This window comes from Lissotriton vulgaris, chromosome 6 (genome assembly GCF_964263255.1).
Source record: "Lissotriton vulgaris chromosome 6, aLisVul1.2, whole genome shotgun sequence".
Lineage (NCBI taxonomy): Eukaryota > Metazoa > Chordata > Amphibia > Caudata > Salamandridae > Lissotriton > Lissotriton vulgaris.
In genome coordinates, this window is record NC_141694.1 from 1,334,068,585 (window position 1) to 1,334,084,587 (window position 16,003).

General features: G+C 44.3%; 1 protein-coding gene across 1 annotated transcript in view; it reads right to left on the minus strand.

The window, feature by feature from the left end:
- The window catches only part of LOC147708856 (uncharacterized), a 632,993-nt gene that overhangs the window by 241,855 nt on the left and 375,135 nt on the right, over nucleotides 1-16,003 (minus strand). The window contains exon 11 of the mRNA XM_086925786.1: nucleotides 11,164-11,225. Coding sequence (XP_086781912.1) covers nucleotides 11,164-11,225 — 62 coding nt within the window. The remainder of the gene's footprint in view (nucleotides 1-11,163; nucleotides 11,226-16,003) is intronic.

Genomic DNA, 16,003 nt, shown 5'->3' on the forward strand with positions numbered 1-16,003 from the left:
AGGGATAGAGAGGAACATAAATACTAAGTCCAACATTTATCCAAGAAACAGGTGTTTTTTGTCAGGAGTTTCCTTATTTCCAACTTATCTGACCAGACTGCAAAGGAATATTGAAAGGAGATGGAATTGTGCATAATTATGGAATAAATACCGTCCGTAAAGAATGTGTATTTTAGAATATTTTTATGAAGGAATGGAAGTGAAGTCTTAGAACAAACCTAATTTACAAAGGTGAGAGGGGGCATCCTGGGCAAAATGAATTTCCACTTAGAATTGAAACTAGCGACTAGTATCTAAAAACATCTTGTGAGACACAGAACTGGCCAATCAATATATCACATATCATTTCAACCTCTCATAGGCTAAAATTCCATTACATGAAAAGACTAAACACAGATTTCCTTTAAAAGTGCATACAAAATATACAAAATTTGTCATTTAAAAGAGAAAAAACATACAAGACAATTACATCTGTCATTAATTTGAGCTAGTTTTTAAGAGTGCAACTTGATTAGCACCCTAGTCCTGAGTGGAGTGTGGTGCAACCTGTCTATTTGTACTTAATAAATGGAAGCCTGTAGTAAAACGTTTTTTAGATTTGCAGTGAGTCAATATTTTATTATCTCTGTACATCAGACGTAGAAATCTTATTTATGATTGATGTTTTATGACGGTGTTTATATGTATTTATATGTAGTTATATGTTCTTTATGCAGGATTTTTATTTAATTAAAATTCGTATGTGAGAAATATTCTTGTTGTCTTTAAGAAGGTGGTCACAATTTGCATTATTTACCAAAACAACACACACATTGTGCTAAGTTTGAGAAACAGATGAGCACATTAGAAAACGAGTTGTGTATTATCATGTGTGTTTGATTGATTCCGACAAAGTAGCTCAAGTCAATGAGAGATGTAATTGTCGTGTTCGTTTTCCCTCTTTAAAATTAATGATTTTGTGTATTTGTCATGTACATTCAAAGGAAATCTGTGTTTAGTCTTTTTACGTAATAGCATTTTAGCCTGTGAGAGGTTGAAATGATATATGTTATATTGATTGATTACTTCTTTATTAAAGCTTTCAGATAAACATTTAGTAAACCTTGTAGCATTTGACTCATTCAGGATTGGGGTTATGAGTACTTGTCATGTGGGTGTCTGTATGTTTGATCTTAGAACTAAAGTTTGATCTTAGAACAGGGGGTACCTCAGGGCTCGACCCTGAGTCCCACCCTGTTCAATTTATATATGTCCCCTTTGGCAGAGGTGATCCAATCGTTCGGCGTAGAGCTTGTCTCTTACGCCGACGACACTCAACTCTTGATCTCCCTGTCTCAATCCCCCTCCTCTGAGGCAGATAACTTCAACTCATGTATGTGCAAGGTGGCTACATGGATGAACGAGCATTGCCTCAAATTAAACGGAACAAAAACAGAGGTACTCGTCATAGGGGGGAACAACACCAACTGGACCAAGGATTGGTGGCCCTCATGTCTGGGATCATTACCCTCCCCCAGTCAGGAGGCCAAGAACTTGGGCGTCTGGATTGACACCAAACTTTCATTTGACAGTCATGTCAAAAAAATAGTTGGAAAATGCTTCGGAGTAATGAAGACACTCCGTCGCACCCTGGATCTTCTTCCCCTGAGTTCCAGGCGTACCATGACGCAGGCCCTCATCACATCCCGAATTGACTATGGGAATGTGCTTCTTTTGGGAACCTCAGAAAAAAACGTCAGGAAGTTACAGGTCCTCCAAAATTCAGCAGCACGCCTTGTGCTACGACTTCCGCGAAGAGCTCCTTCCAAACCTTCCTTGGATGCTCTACATTGGTTGCCCATAAAAAAGAGAATAATATTCAAGGCCCTTCTCTGGTGCCACAGAATTGTTCACCACAGAGCCCCCTCCTATCTGCTTGACTTAGCCTCACCCTATGAACCTTCCAGATCCCTTCGCTCGAAGGGAACAGGTTTGCTTAAGATCATGCGCCCAAAAAAAGCCAGACTTGGAGGTAGATCCTTTCGCATTCTCGCAGCCAAGGAATGGAATACCCTTCCTATGAATATCAGACAGGAAAAAAGTGAAACATTCTTTAGGAAACATCTAAAAACATATCTTTTCACCACTTAAACTGTCTGATGCTCTGCTCCATACAAGCAACACTCTTCTCCACAGCGCGGGGACACGTCGAGAGACGTCACCAGGCGCTCTATAAGCTCCTATAATAAATAAATAAATAAAATAATAATATGTAGAGCTGGTGTAAGATCCGTGGTTTCAAAGGGAATTATTCACAACTTGACAGTCTTCTACAGAGCCCTGTCCTTTTGGATTGTGGGCCTCCTCTAATTGCATTTACCTACACTCAGATAATATGAAGTCACCTGTGGCGGCTCCTCAAGGGAGTGCTGTGGGGCGGTGGGGCCGGGCGGGCGGGGGAGGGGCTGGGTGTGGGGTAGTAAACTCCAGAATGCGGACAAATGGAGTTGTGTGTATAAGTAAATAAATAAAACTAATTACATTGCGCATCGCATCGCAGATATGGCGTTGCACGTGCAAAGTAATTTGTTTCATTTATTTATTTATTTATAAACACAACTCCGTTCAGCCGCATTCTGGAGTTTACTACCCCACCATCCTGCCCCTGCTCCTCCCCTGCCCTGGCCCACTGACCCGCAGCACTCCCTCGAGAAGCCGCCACTGGAAGTCACTAATAGAGACCCCTAGAAAAGCATGTGTCAAAGGCCCTTAAAACTTTGAACTATGTAAAAAGCTCACCATATATCATCAGGCACAGATGGGGAGTTTGTATTATTTTAGTTATAAACAGTTCTAATGTTCTGACTTCCAGTTGGTCTAACCATTTTACAGATATTTTTATGGGCAAGGCCTGGCTTTAAGGACATTGGAGTACTTCACAAAGGATATAAATTGGGATACGTGGTTACACTACAAATGAAGCACAAAGGATTATTTCCGAGTAAAATGGGATAGAGCAGATGAAACGGGAGTCGTCCACATACAATCTACACATGATTTCAGGACAGGATCTCTGTAATCAGAGGAGGAAAATTAAACAAGAATGTTGTGTTTGTTTCTTATAATAAAATAATACTTTTAAAACTCCCAAAAATTATAAACATGTTTTGGGATCACATGTGGCACAAGTAAACCACTGTTGAACTTTTTTATCTAATTGTAAATCCCAAGGACTGTTTGTATTTCGTATGACAAGTGACATACTTGGGTAAACTATCCCCTACCTACCAAATGTGGTAAGGATATTGCAAGCCTTTAAAACGTTCAATGCAGGTTAATTATATGGCTACTGTACTCCATGGTGGTTCACACTTAGCCCCTGGAATATCAAACTCAGAATATCAATTGGACATGATATCAAAGACAAAATATCAAAAACAAAATATCGACAGGCAAGAAAGTCTAGATTTTCTACATCTAGTTCCACATTTATATACCTATGTGATACCTACATCTTCAAGGTATGTAGGTGTGGGACTAGTAATTCTATACTACCCTATATGCACTACTATTCTTTTGATATTTTGTCACTTGAGATTCTGTCCTCAATATTATTGTAACACGTATTCTGGGGGTTGATATTCAGTAGTACAATCTGTGGTTCACAAATTCCTCAATGTATAGCGTAGAGTATTTTATTTCTCATAATATAGGATGATAAAATGATCCTCCCCTTAAGTGGCAGTGAAACATTATGCTCATAGAGTGCAATGGCCGCAGTATAGCATTTTAAAATATTGCTGAAGGCATTGCCAGGTTTTTAAGGCCCGTCGGCAACAAGACTAAGTCGTAAATGGGGGCCTACAATAAGGCAGAGGGCAATATCAGTTGTTATAAGTCCTATTCTTTGTTACAGGCCCAAGTGGGAAATGAGGGCCTACAAAGAGGCAGAGGGATTCTGACAGTCAATCAGAGGGCTCTCCTGGACAAATCCAGGACATTTTATAGACCAACATGTTCCAAGCCCAGCCTCTGTTTCTAAATCTACTTCCTGGAAAATTCCTATAAAAGGGGAAGCCCTGGACAGGTACCTTGTCTTTCAACTTCGGCTAATTGATGAGCTGTTTTTTGTCTAATTTTCATTTTCTATTGCGAATAACTGTGTGCTTTTGGCTGTTCTTGGAATGGGTCCTCTGCATAAAGATGTCTGCCCTGTGTCCCATTATAGTTTGAGGCAACCAAGGTGTGTGGACTAGTGACCACTGTAGGTCTAAGGCTGTTTTCTACCACATTTCAGATACTGTTGCCTTTTGCTTTCTGTAGGAAATGTTCAGGTAAATGTTAAGTAAATGCAGAGCAAAATTGGTAAACTTTTAAAAAAAATGTCTCTATTAATTTTCAAACAACTGGGTGAAAAGCGGCCACCCTACCGCAACAAAAATCATGAGGCATGGAAAAGACATTACAACAAACTCTGTTGACAGAGGCACTGGCCCACTCTCTGCAGAAATTATATGCATGAACATACACAATGTGATTCCAATGCTACTCCATAGTGCCCACCGTCCCAAGGCCCAGCCGGGTCCCATCCTTCTTCCTCTCCCTCATGGAACATATTCCTCAGCGTGCTGCCATGGTCCCCACACCTTCTCGTACATTCTGGGGCAGCCACGTGCCTACTACACCATTTTGTAATAGTGCATGCATCAATCTACGTTGTCTTCCCTGGCCCTTTGCAAAGGGACTTTGCTGCACCCCCACATATGAATCCCATCATGTTTGGCATCATCAAGGGGGTGTTACAGAAGAGTAAAGAGTATTGGTCCAAGGACTGCTCCCCCCAGATCCCCAGGGTGATCAGCCGGGGGTCAACGCCAGTGCACAGCCTAAGACTGCGAATATCCTTATACCCACTCCCTCCCAGTACCTCTGAAATTTGGGGCATTCCCATATGGTATGAAGTAAAGTCCCTTTTTCCCTGCAAACCCTCAAACACAGTTCTGAGTCTGTGCTTCCCATTCAAAACAGTTGGGTTTCTGGTGAAAAAAGTAATGTGTAGCAGTTTTCGCTGGATCAGTTGGAGTCTGGACAGATGGTTGCTTCTCGAGAGTTCCTTCAAGCTGACCCCAATCCAGTCTACCCAAATCTCTTTCCCACTGTCCTCTGCGATGATCCAGTGAAGGGTTGTTTTGTGTAGGACTTTTGAGTATAATATTAACACAGCATGGTCAGTTAGGGGATCCTTCAGGACTCACAATTCTAGTGGGGATTCCTTCGGGACCTCCTAGAGCTCCTCGAAATATGGCCAACAGAGATACTTCAGATGTTGGTAGTGAAGGTATTGGCCTCAGGATAGTTCATATTGGTTTTGCAGTTCGGGGAACGGTATCCTCTCTGGCCCCTTCCACACGTCCCCACCTTGGATATGCCAATCAAGTCCCATCTTGCATGACCCTCACATGACTTCAATCCCTTCAACTGGTCTGTCTCCCATAGCAAGGTTTCTAACATCATCATAACCCTCCAAATAAGAACCTTGGTAGACTTGTGCAGGTGCCCGATCACCACCTCTGGGAGTGACAGCAATGGAGACATCCCCTGTCCCCCGTATAAACATCAAACATATCCCTCCGGATCCACTGTATGCTTTTCAGCCTTCACTAAGCATTCCTGCTGCAAGGAGAAGACCCAGTCATTGACTATATATACCTGGGCCGGCCAATAACACAAGCAGTGGTTGGGGAGGGCTTTGTCTTCGTCCAACAGCCACCGTGTGAGGGATGATCATGCTATCCTAGGTGTTCCACCATCCCAGGGCAGGCTGTGCGTGACATTTGTCGCCTCTCAGGAGAAATCCTCTGGGACCTCAAACGGAGTATTTTGTAGGATGTAAAGAAAATTTGGGAGGTATATCATTTTGTATAGGGCCGCTCTGCCCATCCGGGAGAACGGCAACTTTTTTCACTATTCCACCTCAGTTTTATAAAATGCAAGGATTACCCCCAGGTTTTTGGATAGGAACAGGTCCTGATCTTTTGCGACAAATATTCCCAGATACCTAAACCCCCTGGGCTACCACATCTGGGGGTGATGCCAAGCCCCACTTCCCAACCCCACGGAAAGTAGGAATGGAATTGACTTATGCTAGTTGATCCTCATCCCTGAAAAGGAGCCAAACACTTCCAAAATCTCTAGCACCACCCGGACTGCCAGGTACAACAGGATGTCATCAGCATATAGGGATATGGCATCTTCTCAATCGGGTTCCCATCTCAAGCAATGCAATAATGCATTTAATCAAAACCAGCTAGTCAAAGGTTTAATCGCCAATGCAAACAGCAGGGGGTAGAGCGCTCATCCTCATCTCTGTCTGGTGCCCATACACAGGGGAACTCTCCCAAGATGACCCTGTTCACCTTAACCCAAGCTACTGGGTCATTGTACATGTATCCACCCAGGACATATATCTTCCATCAATCCCCATCTCCGAAGTATAGCCATATGACAGTGCTTTTCAAGGGAGCCAAAAGCCTTTTAGGCATCTAAGGAGAGTAGGAGAGTTGGCTCTGCAAGTTGGTCACATTGTGCCAGGCAACATGATAGCCGGCGAAGATTGTTTCTGGTTGCCTGATAGTTCATGGAGCGCTATTGGTCTGGGGTCATTAGTGTGTCAATCACCTGTCACGGGTGATTAACTAAGACCTATGTCAAAATCTTTATTTCCAAATTAAGAAAGGAGATGGGGCAGTAGGAAGTGCACTTTTGTTTGGGCTTTCCCTTTTTATGAATCATGACTATTGTCGCCCTACAGAGTAGACAACACTCCTCTAGGGCCCTGTTGAACATTGCCTTGTGCATGCCCATTAATTAGGATTTTGTGCATTTAAACAACTTGTGGGGGGGGGGCCCATTGGGACCAAGAGACATTCTACTCTTCATCTGGCAATGGCCTCAATCAACTCCGTCTAGGACAACTCCGCATCGAGAGACTCACTGTGGCTCCCTTGAGCCTTGGCACTGGAATGTCACTTATAAACTACTTAAGCTACTCAGCTGCAGCCCTCCCCATAACCCGTAAAGATCTTCCAGATGCGAAGCAAAGAACTGTGCTATGGACCTCAGGTTCATCGGCTTTGTCCCGTCCTCTCGCTCAACCGCTTTCACCCACCTCTGGTCTTCTTCCTTTTTGGCCCGCCATGCCAGAAGATTGCCTGATTTATTGCCAACTTCATATAGTCTACCTTGCTGTGCCATGTACATCACCCTCACCTCTTAAAGCAACTGGTGGCTTATTTCCTCTCCCCACTCTTCAAGTATTCCTGCAAGGCCCGGAGTAGGGTTGGATATGTAATTGGCCGTGCACTGTACCAACTGTCTTTTGAGCTCCCCATCTCCCTCCTTACATTTACCCGGTACATGGGCTATGAGGTGGCCACGCAGGACTGTTTTGTGGGCCTCCCACACAGTGACCTCTGAGTCCACTGTCCTGACAATTGTCTTAAAATACTGAGTTGTGGTTTTCTACCACCAGACTTCTAGTATCCCAAGCATTCAGGTCCCATTGGTCCAACCTCCATGCCCCTCTTGAACTCTGGATGACAGTTAATAGGAGTGTTGTCAGTGATGAATGGCCAGATATCCCCCATAGCAACCCATCTGGTGTCATGGCATCAGAAAGTAGTCAAGCCTGGACAGAGAGCTTAGCTGGTTAGAGCTAAGTGTAATGTCGGATCCCTGGATGTTCCACCCACCACTGGTCTCCCAACCCCATAGTGTCCAGAAAGGATGCCAAACGCATATCTCGTCTGGGTGGCACCCCAGATTGCAGGGTTCTATCTAGGTCACTGTGGTGGGTTAGGTTAAGTTCCACCCCTATCAACAATATAGACTCCGGGACCTCTACCAATCATGTGGCCAGGCAATTTAACCCTCCTGCCTACAATCCAGGGAAGAAGTAGCAGGTGTCTAACGTCAGGGTTGTCCTATTACATCGGCCACTCACAGCTGTCTAGCATCCTATACTATCCACCATGTAATAGTCTCTTGCAAGGGAAGCAATCTGCAAGTCAGTATTCGTATCCCTCTGGAGCAGGAGAAGGAGCCGACATGGACCAATAGTCAATATTTGCCATGGTGCAGCACTTGCCATGGTGTTTTCCGTGAGATGTGTCTCCTGAAGGTTAAAAATATCTGGGTTCTGTCTCACCAACTATTTCCACATTGCCCACCTCTTCAATTTGTTGCCCAGTCCACTGGCATTCCAGGACATATCCCTAAGGGTGAGCCCTGGGGTATTCACGTGATGTTCAGCCATTGACCTTAGTGCCTCTCCCTGCCTGGTGCCTGTCCATCTATGCAATGCCTCCGTGTGCCTCTAACAATCACCAAAAATCCCCCCCACTCAACCTCCTCATGATGCGGATTCACAACTATTGCCCCCTCAATGCCCGAGCTGTCTGTTGCCCCCACTCAAACAACCACAACAAGATTAAATGTTAACTTGCAAGTCTCTCTTGGTGAATATACAATAGGAGGGGGGCAGGCCTGACCCACTGCAGCTCACTACAGCAGCCTCAGGAAGCTTTTCTTTTTCCTTCCAGATGACGGTCAGCATTGAGTCTCATATTAGTGTGTTGGTAGTCATTGGGGTAACCAACGGCCTGCTACTCTCCTTCGATCCTGCTCCTAATCCCCCAGAGTCACTGGCATTCTCATCAGACTCCTTCACTAGAACCTCCTATTTGCTATCACATCCCTCTGAGTGTGCTATTGAATCTCCGCCACAACCATGCACTCTTGGTCTCCATCTGGGATCTTGTCAGAGCAGCCGGCAGGCCGCCTCGTCTCCCGGCCCGACTTCCATTGTTGCCATTCCCCTCTGCCAGTCCTTTTGCCCAGGTCCATTAGAGGGTATCCTTTGTACTTCAACCAGCAGTCATTGCTGTGTGAAAGAAGTGTTTCTGCCCTTCTGAGTAGGCAGGTAGCTTTGCCGGGATGAACAAGGTATACTTTAGTTTGAGCGACAGGAGATGTCGCATGTTTCACGTTGCCTCGGACAGCATTAATGTAATCCGGATATATGTTCACTGCCGCACCCCTGATCTTCAAGGGATAGTGTGCCTGTGCCATCTGCAGGATACAGTCTTGGTCACAGAAGTTGAGCCGTCTTGCCACTATCTGCCTTGAAGGTGCCCCAAGCACTGGGAAACTGCCCAGTACCCTGCGCCCCCACTCTATCATGAACATATTTGACGCCTTACCACCCAGCATTTCCTTAAGAAGCCAAACATTCAAAAACAATTCCATGCTGGGTCCTTCTGATGTCTCCGGGATACCCACCACTCTGATATTGTTCTGCTACAAGCACCCTTCTGCGTCTTCCATCCTGTTCCTTAGGTGAGCAACTGTCTGTTGCAAGAACCAAATCAGCTCTTCTCCTCCGGAGACCCTGGGCCCCAAGTCAGCTAGGATGTGCTCAGTCTCATCCACTCTCTCCTAGGTCCAGGGCTACTGCATCTACTTTTCTCTCCGGGGCCAACTTCATATCCCTAATGGCAGCCAGTATGGTGGCTGCGTGTTTCTCCATGCTGTCTGTGACCTCCAGGGAGCCTCGTCCACAAGCAGCGCCCGCCTGTTTTGGGGGGTCCACAGCCGGTCCCATTTCTTTCTCTTTGGGGAGAACCATCTCCGGGCTGGAGTCTCATGCCTCACCCCAGGTCCCTCAGTGTGCACCTGGAACATCAGCACCAGCCCCAATGTCCAGGGGTTGATGCGGCACGGCCACCCTAAGCAGGATGTGCACACGGGCCTTGCATTGCCGGTTGACCCTGGCCACATGATCAGCCCTAGCCAGACAGTGACCCTAAGTCCCTTATAGGCACAAGCACCCTCCGCCTAACTCTAAGCCCCAGGGCTGGAGGGAAAATCCAACTTAGCAGGATCCTCTTTACTCCTGAGATGTCCCTGTCCACCACGAGACACACTCCTTGCCCGCAGGGATGGCCAGCCCACCAACTCTATTGCACAGGGGGTGTTCCTCTATCCGGCTTGTCATCTTCCAGTCCTTTCGGGTACTGGGGCCAATCTCACCCTTGTCCAACAGGGACGCCCCCTCCCCTCTGTGGGAGGTGCACCAGCATTATCGCTCAGCCCCTCCCGGGCTCGGTCTGCCACAGCCAGTACCGTTGGCTCCTGTCGCTATTTCCAGGCAGGGGTCACCAACACTCCCCGCTGGCCCCCACCTGGGCCGGGCCCCAGTTGTAAGGCTGACCTCCTCCAGTCCCTCAGGGAGTCCACCATCACTTTTCCCTGTCTTCTGGGCCAAATCCAGGCCCTCAACTGGGTCACAGCCAAGTCACACTAACTCTGCTGCTCTCCCACTCAGTGAAGGGCATCCATGATCTAGGAGGGCCGCTGTCAGCACCTGCACTCTGTGCCGGGGTTAGCCTGACCTCCACTTGGTTATCCGGCTCACCGCCCTACGCCGGGCCGCACCCACCATTTTAGCCAACTGCCCCCTCACCAGGCTGGTCACTGTCCTGGTGTCGATGCCCTCTCCAAGGCTTACCCTTGGCCCCTCTGGTCGGGTGCAAAACGGGGAAGGCACCGGGATTGATGCTGCACGGGTTGGCTGCTGGAGATTCATGCTTGTGCAGCCCTTTGCCCCACCAATTTGTACAAAAATAAGTGGCAGCACCCAAGTTATTTCACAGGTGACCGCTGTAGCTTTCACACCCTGCCTGTGCTGCCAAATGCTGTGTCTATTGAAGTTTTAAACGATTTGTTGATGTGCTTTTTCCAAAACTAGACAAACAGCACCACCATGTGGTTCATTGTCATTTTCAGAAATAAGTACCGGGGTTGACAAAAAAGTGCTGATGCTGATGCTGAGCACCAGCAAACACTAGCACACTTTAAGCCTTGACTAAACATCAGGAAAGCAATTTGTGTTTTTCTATGCTATGGAAAGATCTTGATCAAGACCCTTCAGCCAGCTCTTTTATCTGAAGCTTGCATCTCAGCCTAGATTTCTGTCCAGTTTTACCGATGTTTGTCTATATGTGAATTTTTATCTCTATTCTCTGCATTCAGTTATATAACTGCAGTGACCAGGGTATATCACAATGACAAATTACATTACAAATATTTTATGCTTGGAGATGTACATTAATATGTGTTACTCACAATTTCAAAGAGGGCCTGAATGGTCTCCAGATCAACCACAGAGTTGTCCAAGTTCAAAATAGCTGTGCAAAAAATAAATCATAACCAGGATAAGTACATTATTTGTTAAGCTAAATTTAGCTACTGCACACTAAAAACCACATTGGTGACAAAAAGACAGCAAATCAGCACACATGTGACTATATCCTAATATATAAATTCCAACTCCTTACAAGTCAGGGCCAAATATTGTGTTTTAAATGATAGTAGGTTGAATGCAGTGCCCGGGAAAGCAGGTGGAATAAGTTCTAAATGGGAAACATCCATTACGACGCGGTGTTTACACCGCACTACCATTACAAAGCTGGTTTTACAACGAAATTCGTTACCACGACTTGCGCTGGAGGGCGCTCTAGGCTAAGAATAGTAGATTTACTATTCCAACACCTTCCCTACTGTACGTAGGCTGGTGTTGGAATAGTAAATTTTACCATTCCTAAGTCCAGCACCCTACAGCGCAAGCCGTGGTAACGACTTGCGTTGTAAAACCAGCGTTGCAATGGTAGTGCAGTGTAAACACTGCGTTGTATTGACATACAACCGTTGTAAATGATGGCTTTGATCTTCTACTAAAAACAAACAATTTCCAATTAACATAACCAAGACAATAAATTGTGTAAGCATCCCATAGGCATTTATTGGGGCATGGGACCATTATGTTTACAAAGTCATCAGAAACAGACCTTCCTGATGAATTGAGTCTCTACTCCAGTCTACTAAATTTTAGAAAGCCTTTGAAGTCGTTTCTAAGTTTCACAGTGCTATGGGATCTCCCAAACCTGAATGTTCTGCGGTAGCACAGTCCCGTATAACGGACTAGCGGTAGTCACTCTGTGGTTCTAGTTAGGATTCCAAGGATAGGAATTCCTCAGATATTTTCTTGGTAATCACTTTGTCACTGGTTGATGAATCTCCACAAAAGTTTGCAAACCTATTCTTTTTTCTACATTGGCTGATGATGAAAAGTTGTGTGGTGATTATTTAATGGTGTGCAAATAGAAAATGGGTGTCCCAAAACAAAGTTTTTTCCAAAACATTTTTTTTAGACCTTTTAGACAGACTTAGCAGCAAAATGGCCACACGGATTAACCAGTAATCTGGCATGAATACAGATTATGGTGTAGAAGGGGTACTTTGTGCTATGTGATCTGAAATTGTTGAGCTGTTTTTAATTAAATAGGGAAAGAAATGTTGTGATGTATTGAGCTGTGGTATTCCGGGATTCCCTCATGATATACAGTGGTACATGGCGATGTCGAAACACATTATTATTGGTTAATCAAAGCTCTTGCAGAAATAAAAGATAGCCATATTGCTTAAAGCACACTTTCTATTTATTCAGAGTTTTTACATTAAATATTGCTTAATACTCTTTTTGGAATGCGTAGGAATAAATTAGGCAATTTAGGAAAGTCTGTAGAGTTAGGGAAAAGTATTTTTAGTGACATACATTGTCTTTAAAAGTCAAAAAAGTACTGTGGTACTCTCACAAAACTATCTAGAGAGCACAATGGTATATATTTAAATATAAAGAAAAAATAATATATGACAAACGCCAGTCTACGAAACACCCCTTAACTCTATGACACTCTACTCCATGACACATCGCTACCAGCCATTCCACTTTACGACACGCCACTTTACTCCACTCTGCGGCATGCCAGCCCACTCTACACCCGTCCACTCTAAGACACTCTACGATACTCTACGACACACCAGTCTATGACTCGCCACTCTACTGTACTCAATGACACTCCACTCTATGCCCCTCACCTCTATGAAACCCTACTGCAATCTATGACATGCCACTCTATGACACTCCACTCCATGACACACCACTCCACTCTATAGCATGCCACTCTGCTCCATGAAACTTCACTCCACTGATCGCAACTCAACGTCACTCCACTCTATGACACACCACTCCACTCTTCCATACTCCACTCCTTTCTACACCACTCCACTCGACGCCCCTCCAGTCTAAGACACTCTATGACATGCAACTCAATGACACACCACTCCACTCTACTGAACGCCATGCCACTCCACTTTATGCCCCTTCAGTGTAAGACACTCTATGACATGCCACTCTATAGAATGCCACTTCACTCTATGATGCACCACTCCACTCCACGCCATCCCATTCTACAACACTCAACTCCACTGTGTGCCCCTCCTTTCTAAGACACTCTGCTCCACTTTACAACACTCTACGACATGCCACTTCATTCCATTCTGCAACACGCCACTCCTCTATACAACACGCCACTCCGCCTTACAATATGCCACTTCACTCTACACTACTCCACTCTACGACACTCTACAACATGCCACTCTATAACACGCCGCTCCACTCTACGACAAATCACTCCACTCTACGCTGCTGCACTCTATTCTACGATACCGTACTCCATTCAGCTCCACTCTATGCTAGTCCACTCTACCCCATGATAACTTAACCCACTAAACTCTATGTGACATCACCCTACGCCACTCCACTCTGTGTCACTGCACTCTACTCCACTCTGACAATTTACTGCACTCTACAACATTCTACATCCCTTCACTTTACCATACTCTGTTGCACTCTAGGCACTTCACTCTTCAACACTCTACTCAACTACATGCCATTCTACGACATTCTAAACAAATTTACTCTATTATATTCTATGGCACACTACTCCACTCCACTCTACTCCAATCTACTAAACTCTATCACACTCTATGTCCTGACACTCTACTTTAATCTACCTCACTCCACTCTACTCTATGGCACTCCACTCTACTCCATTCTATTACACTGTATGACACTTCTCCGCTCTGCTCTACAACACTCCATTTTACGATATTCTATTCCACTTCATTTTACAATACTCTACTCCACACTATGCCACTCAACGGCACTACACTCAACACTACACTACACTTGACAACACTCCACTTGAGGACATGTCACTCTATGACACTCCACCCTATGATACTCCACTCTACTCCATTCAAAATACAATCAGATATCCTTGTAGTAATCTATCATAAGGCAGATGTTTAACTTACCTAACACTTACCATTTATCTCTATACTAATTACAGTTGTGTATTTCTGATACCTGACAACATATGAACAATATTGGCAAGAGCTATTTATATTTTGAGATATTGCTTAGTTCTGAAAATAACTTTTTTACTTCTTTTTTTTCATGCTTTCTGAAAGTTTTTATTTTTGTACACGGTCAACATAACAATCAAACAATAGTTTCAACAGCAAACAGGAGGACAACTAAGGGGAAAAACCCCAAAGACTGTTGGGGAGGCACCAGTGAACCATGACAGGCTTGTGATGGATCCTCATATCCCTTGGTCTCACAACAATGACAGTAAGACAAATGAGAAAGTGTGTAGCTGTACAGCTATATTGCTCTAAAATGTGAGGGTTCTGCCTCAAAAGATGGACTGTCACTGAGGTGCCAAGAGCAGGTACTGATGGAAGGAGACATGCATTGGGATTTGGTGGAGGACAGATAAATGAGAAGAAGTAGACTGTGCCACTGGTGGGACAGATGCAACAGGTAGTGGTGGTGCACCTGATGATGTGGAAGAAGGTGAAGATTTTGCAGTAGCTGAAAAAGTGGCTGAAGCATAAGCTCTTGCTTTGGCTGCTTCTATCTCCTTCTGATGCCTCGTTTTCACATGCGCCAACCTTGTGGAATTAATTGCATGCTCGTGTTTTCTTATTCTGTGGTACCAAAGGAGTCTTGCTTGATGTTCCCACAAGAAATACTTTTTTTGCATAAGTTGCATGTAACAAGTTTGGCATGATGTTTTTCTCTCCAGGAGGCAATGCAAAGAAATCCCAGACAATGGATTCTTTCAATTTCTTCCTCAGCTCCACCTTTTCTTTCTCCTCCTGCAACAGGACAGTATCTTCTTGTTGAGACATTGCAGTTTTGCAAATCCTACAAGGTGGCTTCTGAACAGAAATTGTTCACTACCAGACAGAGCACAACCTTCACCTTTGAAGATCTTAATTGAAATGAGGGTAAGGGGAATACACAACAGATTTCCGACAATTGACAGAGTTAAAAGACAATAAAATGCTGTTTACCAAAATCAAACCTACCACTGTGGTATCACTATACTATTGCTGTACCTGTATAGTTCACAAACCCAAACTTGTTTCAATACATGTACAATTAAAAAAGATAACTAGACATAAAAATCTGATCCTTCGGTGTAAAAGGTACCATGGTGCTTTTGAGGAACAGCAAGTGAAAGGTAAAACAATTACACAGGTCATGCAGTCATTTTCATAATGAACCCTGGCCTATCTTGACAGTACTGTGGTAGTCCCCAAAAAACCCATTTAATATCATATTAAAGTACATTATATTGTTTTAAACAACTTTTCTTAGGAAAACTTAATTTATGATGTCAATGGAAAACCAACTTAAACTACACAAAGCTTAGAAATTCAGAAGTTATAGTTATCACTTTATAGTGTCAACTTAAAATTACAATGTGTTTCCCGCTCACAATCTACTATAACTCTTGCACCTTCATACACAGTGTTCCCAACTCGCGAGGCTCACAACCTTAACTATAACCCAGCCCAGTACCATGGACAGTGTTTTCATTAATGGTGTCATTTGAAATGTTATGAGTTTTGTTTTAAATACTGTAATTTAACATGCTTTAAGTGATGTAATATGAAAGGATGTAAGCAGTGCATGGAGAATCCGTGAGTTATAGTTAATGTATTTTGCCTAGCAAGTGTAAAACACTGTGTATGGAGGTGCTTGAGTTAT